At 39.2% G+C, this 10,537-nt stretch overlaps 1 protein-coding gene across 1 annotated transcript in view; it reads right to left on the reverse strand.

Annotated features, from left to right (window-relative positions):
• The window catches only part of LOC106884300 (DNA polymerase epsilon catalytic subunit A-like), a 124,998-nt gene that overhangs the window by 94,869 nt on the left and 19,592 nt on the right, over positions 1-10,537 (reverse strand). Inside the window, exons 5-10 of the mRNA XM_052968400.1 lie at positions 8,889-9,043; positions 7,416-7,490; positions 6,686-6,818; positions 5,807-5,914; positions 4,995-5,105; positions 3,861-3,946 (exon numbers count right to left, since the gene is read on the reverse strand). Coding sequence (XP_052824360.1) covers positions 3,861-3,946; positions 4,995-5,105; positions 5,807-5,914; positions 6,686-6,818; positions 7,416-7,490; positions 8,889-9,043 — 668 coding nt within the window. The remainder of the gene's footprint in view (positions 1-3,860; positions 3,947-4,994; positions 5,106-5,806; positions 5,915-6,685; positions 6,819-7,415; positions 7,491-8,888; positions 9,044-10,537) is intronic.

Genomic DNA, 10,537 nt, shown 5'->3' on the forward strand with positions numbered 1-10,537 from the left:
GTCTACCTCTTCCACAGGTTCCCTCAATTGCTAGGGTGTGACACTTTTCCACACGGCTGTCCTCATTCATTTGCAACACATGACCATACCAGTGCAGTCGTCTCTCTTGCACACCACATCTGGTGCTTCTTAAATCCAACTTTTCTCTCAGGGCACTTACACCCTGACATTACACATCCAGCGGAGAATACTGGCTTCATTCCTTGCAAGCTTACGCATGTCCTCAGCAGTCACGGCCCATGTTTCACTGCCATGTAGCATGGCTGTTCGTACACATGCATCACACAGTCTATCTTTTACTCTGAGCAAGAAGTCCTTTATCACCAGCAGAAGTAGGAGCTCTCTGAACTTCGCCCAGGCTATTCTTATTCTAGCAGCTACACTTTCAGAGCATCCACCCCCGCTACTGACTTGGTCCCCTAGGTAACAGAAACTATCAACTACTTGTTTTTCTCCCTGGAATGTGACAGAAGCTGTTCTCTGCACATTTTCAGTGTTTATTGCTCCTGAGCATCTGCCATGCCACATACAAAAACTATCTTGCTAGTTAGCCTTCCTTTGATATTGCTGCACCTCTTATGTGTCCATAGCTTACACTGGGTACATCTGATGGAGTTTCTACCTACACTGTTTCTACAGATCGAGCAGGGCTATCTACCTGAAGGGATTTGTGGTTTGTTTGCCTTCCTACTTATTAAGACTTTGGTTTTAGCTAAGTTGAATCTAAGGCCCTTCAATTCTAATCCTTGCTTTCATACCTGAAACTTCTCTAGTACTGATAGTGACTCAGCAATTAGAGCAAGGTCATCAGCATAGAGGAGCTCCCAGAGGCATCCTGTTTTGAATTCCTCTGTTATTGCCAGGAGGACTATGATGAATAATTGGGGGCTGAGGACTGATCCTTGGTGGACCCCTATCCCTACCCGGAATTCTTCACTGTACTCATTGCCAACCCTCACCTTACTGACAGCATCCTTGTACATGACTTGCACAGCTCTCACTAACCATTCATCTATCCCTAGTTTCCTCATTGACCACCAGATAAGGGATCGGGGGAACCCTGTCAAAGGCTTTTTCCATGTCAACAAAAGCCAGGTACAAAGGTTTATATTTGGCTAGTTATTTCTCTTGCAGCTGTCTTACTTGAAATATAGCATCAGTTATGCTTTTCCCTGGCACGAACCCAAACTGCATCTCATCTAGACTGACTCTCTCCCTAATTAGTTGGACTATGACCCTCACCATGACCTTCATTACCTGATCCAACAACTCGATACCTCTATAATTATTTGTATCTAAAGTGTCACCTTTACCTTTGTAGCAGTTGACTATGGTGCTGCTACACCAGTCATTAGGTATGACTCCTTCATGTATCACCTGGTCAACTATATAGGTGACTAGGCTATAGCCGACACCGCCAGATATTTTGAGCATCTCTGCGGTTATTCCTGATGGGCTGGGGTGGCTTTCCCTGTCTTCATACCATTAATTGCTTTATCTACCAAGGTACTGTCAATTTGGATAACTGGTCTGTCTGTTGGGTCGACATTTGGCAGACTCTCTTTCCCCCATTCAATCTATTTATTTAGCAACCTTTCCTAGTGGTATCTTCAACCCTCTCTCTTTGCAGCCTCGTTTAATGCAAGTGAACCATCATCTATGAGGACACATTTCTCTATGACATCACAATTGTCTCACACACACTGTCTTGCAACACGAAATACCTCAAGTCTTTGGTTGTCACACGCAGAACATCGGCAAATTTTTTCTTATCTGCTTCCTCTCTGGCTAAATAAACCTGTCTCCTAGCAGTCTGATACAATTCCCTGCTACCACCGTTCTTCCAGTCCTTCCAAGCCTGTTTCTTTTCCCTAATAGCCTTGTCAACAACATTGTTCCACCACCACGTTACCTTGAGTCGAGAGGGGACTTTGCACCATCCACATATCTAGTCAGTGGCCCTCAGCAGGTTGTCCCATAGAAACCTCCAGTTGTCTTCCACATCATGTGATGCTATATCCCGCTCTATTTTGTCAAAAGTTTTGAGTAATATGTCTCTAAATCTCTGTCCATTTACAGGATCTTTAAGCTTCCAGACCCTTCTCCTCCATGCTGGTCATCTTCTGGGCATCCATTTAGCCCTGATCCTGAAGTCACTAACTACTAGTCTATGTTGTGGAGTACATTCTTCACCTGGGAAGGTTTTGGCATTTATAAGCAGCCATCTTTCCCTTTTTCTGGCGAGGATGTAGTCAATTTGGCTAGTGTGTCTGCCAGAATGGTAGGTGATTAGGTGACTGTCAAGTTTCCTGAAGTTAGTATTGCAAACCATCAAATCATTTGCATCGTAGAACTCCAGCAGCCTGGTTCCCTCCTCATTGCAGGAACCAAAACCATAGCCTCCATGTACGCCATGGAAGCCACCTGCATGTTCTCCAACATGTCCATTGAAGTCACCAGCCACAAAGAGAAGGTCCTTGTCATTCATCAACGAGGTAGTCTGCAAGAAGGTGTCATAAAATCAGTCTTTCTGTCCATCAGGTAGCCCCGGATGAGGGGCATAGGCCGAGATAATGGTTGCTAACCCATGATGTAACACTAATCTAATCTTAAGTATTCTATTGCATACTCTACCTCGATTACCTTATATACACACGCACAGCAATTCTACATAGTAGTGAGATGTGGGCCATGAATGCCTAGGACATGCAAAGGCTACAGGGGAATGAGGTTAGTATGCTCCACAGGATGTATAATGTAAGTGTACATGCTTGACAGAGTGCTAGAGCATTGAGAAAAAAGCTAGGTAAATGAGGAATTAGATGCAGTGTGCAAGAGAGAAAACTGCACTGGTTTGGTCATGTGATGCCGATGAATGCCAACAGCTCCATAAAGAAGTGCCAATCTCTCAGAGTGGATGGAACTCATGGAAAAAGGAGACCCAGGAAGATATGGGATGAGGTACTGAAGGACAACCTCAGGATGCTGAACCTTTCAGACAAGATAACAAAGGACGGAGATACCTGGAACTTTGCTATGTACAAGAAGACTCGTCCTCTACAGCAGAAACGTTAAAGTCACTCCTCCTGGTGAAGAGGATTGGTCTGCAAGTGTCCTGTGTCAGTGCCATGTAAAAAGTACTCATGCTGATGCCACGTAAGACAACTCAAGCTGGTGTCATGTTAAAAGCACCCAGTACACACTGTAAATGTGTAAGATCTCTCCGGAAGTCATCAAATGCTCACAAGCTTTCTTCCAGTCAGAAGAAAATCAAATACAAACCCATTCAACCCTCCTCCTCATCCTACCAGGTCCAAAATTTCTGCTTTGTAACAATCTACGGGTCTGGAGAAACAAGAGTTACAAGAGTGAAGGTACAATGGGAAAAGGGAGGATGGTCATACTTGGAACACATTTGATTTTAATCCATTTAATCAAAATTGACCTGGGATTAAACAAAAAAGACTGAGTCATCAAGGTTACTCTTATGTGATCAATTAATCTGCTAAAAGTAGCAGCTAAACCCACCTCAAATTACATATTAACATATTATAAATGGAAGTCACAGATCTAATAATGCATTTCTAGATATATCAGCCTGATCAGGATTGATCTCGAACTAAACAACAACAACAACAGATCTGAGTTGAGTTAGCAGTTAAATCAACTTCAAATGACATTTTGTCACCTTAAAAGAGCAAGGCCCACATCTGGTAATCTGATAGTACAGTTCAAGATATATTATGTCAGAATATAAGATAAATTTTTTTATATTTGGGACCCCTTCGATCATTGGTTTGATGGACTATGGTTGACTTGGGGCTAAACAAGAACAATTAAAACAAATTAAAATAACATACCAATCAAAAAAGTCTCCGTTGTAGGTGACAAAAATATGAGGCTTTGATTCCAAAATATGGTCAAAGAATCTTTGAATAAGACTCAGCTAAATTAAGGAGAAAGAGAGAAGAAATACATCAATAAAAATACAAAATATATATAGAACACATAAAACATCATTATTATCATTAAACGTCTGTTGTCTATGCCGGCATGGGTTGGACAGTTTGACCAGGGCTGGTAAGCTGAGGGGCTGCACCAGACTCCAGTCTGATTTGGCAAAGTTTCTACAGCCGAATATGCTTCCTAATGCTAACCACTCTGAGAGTGTAATGGGTGCTTGTGTGTGCCACAGGCACGGGTGCTGGTTGCATAACACCAGTATCTATTATGACTATGATTTCACTTGGCTTGGCGGGTCTTCTACTCAAGCATAGCATATTGCTGAAGGTGAAGGTCTCAGTTATTTGTCATTGCCTCTGTAAGGCCCAATGCTTGAAAAATGCTTCTTACATGCAACCAGCACAGGTGTTGGTTACATGACACCAGCACAGGTCCTGCCATGGGTTGGATGGCTTGACAGAAACTGTCATGGCCAGGGGCTGCACCAGGTTCCATAGTCTGTTTTGGCTTGGTTTCTATAGTTGGATGCCCTTCTTAATGCCAACCACTCCAAAGAGTGTACCAGGTGCTTTTTACATGGTGCCATAACCATTGCTTTTATGTGGAACCAGCACCCACACCAATGCTTTTTACGTGGCACCAGCACCCACACCAATGCTTTTTACGTGGCACCAGCACCCACACTAATGCTTTTTACATGGCACCTTTGTTTTAGGATCTTAATTCTGTTGTGGTGGGCTGGTCTTCTTAAGTACACCAATGTGCCGTGCGCACGTGTGTGTGTGTGTTTGTGTGAACTTGTGTTGACATTGCTTAATAATTGTACATAAGTGTTACTGCCATACAAATGATGTCATCAATTTCCAGTCTTAGGAAATATTGCTTTATTTGGAAGCCAGTGGGGGTTGTTTATAAGACCATCCAATGGCTGAAAAATAAATTCTGTCTGAGCCATGAAAAAATGGAAAAGTGTGTTGATGATGATGATGACGACAACTAATTAGCAGTTTCTTTCAGAAAACAAAACATACCTCATCTGGTTCGTTAAATATGATAAATGGTCCTTCAAATTCAGGCCTAGGAGTGTACTCAAAGTCCTCTATGTCCATTGAAACAATTTCTCTGTTTGTAATAAGATAACCCTAGAAATGAAATCAAAAACTCCAAAATTATTTCACATCATAAGTCACAAGTCTAAGCCATCCAATCCATGCTAGCATGGAAAATGGACGTTAATATATATATATTTATATAAAAATATATATCTGGGGAGGGGAGGGTGAGACATACATTTGGGGATTATGTCTGTGCAGTTATATGTAGTTTGTAGCAGTTTAACAAAGTGATATAAAATGAAAAGAGATTTCTTGTTGGATTAGATTTTAATGTTTAATAAGGTAGGCAGACAGATAGGTGTGTGGATGAGAGGTTGGGTGGATAATGAATGAATAGACAGATATAAATAGTGAGGCAGATATGTAGTCAGTTAGTCAGACAAATAAGTTGGTAAGGAAATGAAAAATACAAAGTAGGAAGGGGAAGTGATGGGTGTACAAACATAGAATAACATGACAGAATCATAAAATAGTAAAAGTGATAGATTGCTAGATGGGTGAGAGAGTGAATAAAGAAATAGACAGACAGATAAATAGAATATCATAAGTTACATCATAATTTAATTTAGCCCGTTGTATATGTGCAAGTATATGTATGTGTATGCATGTGTATTACTGAACTAGTAAGTTACAATTGTTATTGTACTAGTATCATACAATTAGGATGGAACTAGTAAGACACACAAGCAATAATAAATCTCAACCATAAGCAAAATTTCTGATATTACCTGACCATCAATCATATATGAGATCATCATAATTTGATCAGTCTGGGAGTCAGGAAACTTCAAGGGCAGTTTAGTTGTTTCAATATCATATGCAAAAACAACAGGATCCTAAAATGACAAAATACAAAAATAAAAAAATAGTATTCTACTATTCTATAAGTGAAATGTCACCCTCAAACAACATCCTACAACCATTTTAAAAGAATACATCAGATAATGAAGCCTGGATTACACTCATCATCATCATGTTTACATTGGCTTTTACATGCTAGTGTGGGCTGGATGGATCACATCAACATGGCTCAAATCAGTTTTTACTCATTTAGAGATTGTCAGCACCAGAGTTATTTTTGCACCAATACATAGAAGAGAGAATCAAGAAAGAGGACTGTTCCTGAAATAAAGAATATATGAATCAGATCTGCTTGGGCTCTCACTAGCTTTATGGTTGATACACTTGGATGCTCCAGATGGCTTTCAGTGGCAGCTAGATGCAGAAAATAACCAGTTTTTAACTTTATGGCAACTTCCCCCAGTTGACCAAAGTACAGCAGAAAGATGAGCGCAGCTTATTGGACTGTTTGCAATACTTGGGTCTGCCTTTCATCTAGGTCATATTCTGGTTCCTGACTGAAGGACGGATAAACTATAGGTTCTCTGTTTTCTTGTGCCTCTTTTAAAAAAGTGCTCAGGAACACAATCTCAATATTATGAAAATCGATAGGAAAATTAATTTCACCTTATGGAATTTTGCATTAAGGCCATATTTTCAAGAAAACATTACTGCCATTGAACAAGTGATTCCTGTATTTCATTTAAAATATCACCACAAAATGGTTTATGTCCAATTAATCAAAACCTAAAAAAAGGAGATCTTACAGGTCGGTCAACAAGATCATCACGTAGTTTAATATCTGGAGAAGCTGACCCATGTCCTTGCACTGTATACCAATGACCAACAAATATCTTCAAGTCAATTGAAACTCGTACGTGATAAGGTACATCATGCTCCCTGCAAAAAAAAAAAAAAATAATAATAATAATCCTTTCTTCTACAGGCACAAAACTGGAAATTTTTTTAGGGGAGTGGTTAGTCAATTACATTGACCCAATGCTCAACTAGTACTTATTTTATTGACTCAGAAGAGATGATAGACAAAACCTATTTCAGTGGAATTTGAACTTAGAATGTAAAATAAGAATAAATGCCACGGTAATGATTCTGCCAGCTCACTGTCTTAATAATAAGTCTTTCTAACTTTGGCATAAGCCAGCAATTTTAGAGGGAGGAGGTTAACCGATTACATCAACCCAGGTATTTGAGTGGCATATATGAGATCAATAACGTGTATATATATAATCATCATTTAGTGCCTGCTTTCCATGCTGGCATGGGTTAGACGGTTTAACTGGAACAGATAAGCTGGAGAGCTGTACCAGGTTCCAGTCTGATTTGGCATGACCTCTACAGCTGGATGCCTTTCCTAATGCCAACCACTCCAAGAGTGTAGTGGGTGCCTGTTCTGTGTCACTGGCATAGGTGCCCTTTACATGTCACTAACATGGGTGCCATTTGTATGTATATATATAAGATCAAAATATGTCCTACCTTATATCAATGATGTTGTCCATTTGTTCTGTGAGTTTCTTTGAAATACATTTAGGAGCCACATCAGCATTATGTCTGTAACAAAGCCATTACATTGTAATTAACCAATCAGCAAATATGAATTAAATAACATCATCATCGTTTTACATTTGGTAATCATATTGGGATATATTGTATAGGTTATCATGATTTGAGACAGTTCTTATTCAGAGTTACTGCTTTTGGACTTTCCACTTTTGGTATGGTCTCTACCTTCTCAACACCAATCTCAGTATATTTCTAACTTAACTTCTAAGGAAAATTTAGTTTTTAAAAAAAAAAAAATTAATCCTCTATTTTCCCTACTAGTAAAATACAAGTGAGATATAACCTCAAATTTAGACATTATTGTATAATTTCTTAGCTGAAGAGTCAAATACATTCCCCACATAAAGTACTGAATACCTTGTATAGTAGATATAAAACCAAATGCATTACACTGTTAGGAAGGATGGTCAACCTGAAGTTTTTATTAATGAGACTTAATCAGAGAAAAGGAAGTAACTATGACCTTCTACAGGGCCTCCAAGATTGATAGGAGGAAGGAAGTTATCCTCAGACTAATGATACAGTCAAAATGCTTGCAATAGAGCGGACTCTACTCATGGGCCAGATGGTAGTGGTAAAGCAGGAGATAGTTCTATATTCTCAGTATGAACTTGGTATAATAACTGCTATTACACAGATCTTTCTAGAAACAATGTTTTCTATTTAACCCTTGTGACACCAACCTACCTCAAATCACACCTGGTTCTACAATATAAAATTCCTGTTTTAAATTGATTTAAATTAAAACATTTTATCAAATTTCCATGTTAAATTATGCTCCAAACACCAGCTTAATAATAACAAAAATGTTTTACTAAATTCTTCATTACTTTCAAAATTAATTAAAACAAAAGTAGTGTATTTCTACAGAAATATGGTAACAAAAAGGTCAATGAAAAAAAAAAAAAATTCTAATTTAGGAATAAAACTAGGAATTTTGAGGTGAGGAGTTTAGTCAATATCATCAATCCCAGTATTTAGTTGGTATTTCATTTTACTGACTGTAAAAGGATGAAAGGCAAAGTTGTCCCTGGCAGGGACTGAACCAGAATGTAATGAGCTAGAAGCAGCAGCAGAAATACCACAATGATACTTTAATGATTCTGCCATCTTGCTTAGTATTCAGGTTACTTTGTCAAATATAATGCTTATTTATTTACATAGCTTTGAATTAAGTATGCACTATCTCATAGCTTCAAGGACATTATAGAATAAGTGTGAGAGACCAGACCAGGTTGGTTCAAACAAAAACAATAAGTAGAATATTTGGGCTAAAGATAGCCAGTTTAAATCCAAAAGGGTTAAAGTTTAATAATAATAATGATACAACATTTTACTTTTATCAATAGTCAGATCAATGAAAGAATTAAACTGGAAAATAAATACGTGGTTAGCATTGCAGTATAAACATCTTGAGATTTCCTTTCTTCTCTGTTCTTTCTCACAACAGGATTGATTTCTTTCTTTACTTTTATCAAATCTTCAACACTGAGAAATGATAATTTCAGATAGGTTCTTTTGAGGCCTACCAAGTGGTTGTGCTAGAAAGGTAAAAAAAAAACAAAAACCGACAAACATCATTATATTTTTAATATTAATAAAATATTTCAAAAAATCTAAATTAAATTAAGCTGGTCTTAATACAAGATAAACATTTGTTATAATTTCTAACAAATAGAAATCCAACAGTCACTAAAATTTGTTTGCTTTATGTGTTATTCCATGCTAGTATGGGTTAGATGAATATATATTGCTGAAGTAGTACTTTTAGAGCCAGATGCCCTTCCTCTTGCTGCAACCCTGTTTTTCAGATATGGAGAGTGGGGTTCATTCTGCTCAGCTTGCAAACAATTTGTTGACAAGGAAATGACAAAAGACAAAAAAATGAGATGGTTGGATAATATCCCTAGTCTCTGTTGGTCACACTTGGGAATTCAGCAGGAAAGTTTAATAATGGTTGTTTCTGATAGGGCAATATGGAGGTACCTGAGGGGTCTAACCATCAACTCTCTCAGGAATAGGAGACAGTGAAAATGATTGGATGTGTATTATATAACATCTATCCATAATCGTCATCATTTAACGTCCACTTTCCATGCTGGCTTGGGTTGGACGGTTTGACAGGAGCTGGCTAGGCAGAAGACTGCACCAGGCTTCAGTGTCTGTTTTGGTATGGTTTATGATGGCTGGATGCCCTTCCTGACACCAACCACTCTGCAGAGTGGGCTGAGTGCTTTTTACATGGCACCAGCACAGGAGGTCAGTTTTGGCATGGTTTTTACTGCTGGATGCCCTTCCAAATGCCAAACTTAACAGTGAGGACTGGATGCTTTTTACATGGTACCAGCACTGGCAGGTTAACCAAGTAAATTGCAAGACAAAGATCCTTTGAGAGGAGAGGGGGCATTGGAGGAGGTGATCTTGTGCCAGATCATGAAAGGTCAGAGTGTGACAGAGAGACAGAAACAGGTGTCTTGCTGTAGAGGAGGTACATGGTTATCTGGTGAGAGAGAGAGAAAGATATCAAGAACGAGGATAGAAACAAGTGTGTTGTTGTAAAGGAGAAACATGGTTACCAAGCCAGAGGGAAGAGCAAGGGAAAGAGAGAGAGAGAGAGTGTGAGAGAGAGTGTGAGAGAGAGATGTGGTGAAGTGTCAGGGCATGTTTATAAGGAACGGAGATCAGAATATAAATGGGATGGTAGAGTAGAGCAAGAGAGAGATAGATGGTAATGAAGTGCCCCAGCATACCCTCAAGGTACAGGGGTCAGAATATAAATAGCAGGGTATTGTCAAAGGTGCATGAGTAGGGAGTAGAGACTTCACATGGATATCATCATCATCATCATCATCATCATCGTTTAACGTCCGCTTTCCATGCTAGCATGGGTTGGACGATTTGACTGAGGACTGGTGAAACCGGATGGCAACACCAGGCTCCAATCTAATTTGGCAGAGTTTCTACAGCTGGATGCCCTTCCTAACGCCAACCACTCAGAGAGTGTAGTGGGTGCTTTTACGTGTCACCCGCACGAA

This window comes from Octopus bimaculoides, chromosome 5 (genome assembly GCF_001194135.2).
Source record: "Octopus bimaculoides isolate UCB-OBI-ISO-001 chromosome 5, ASM119413v2, whole genome shotgun sequence".
Classification (NCBI taxonomy): domain Eukaryota; kingdom Metazoa; phylum Mollusca; class Cephalopoda; order Octopoda; family Octopodidae; genus Octopus; species Octopus bimaculoides.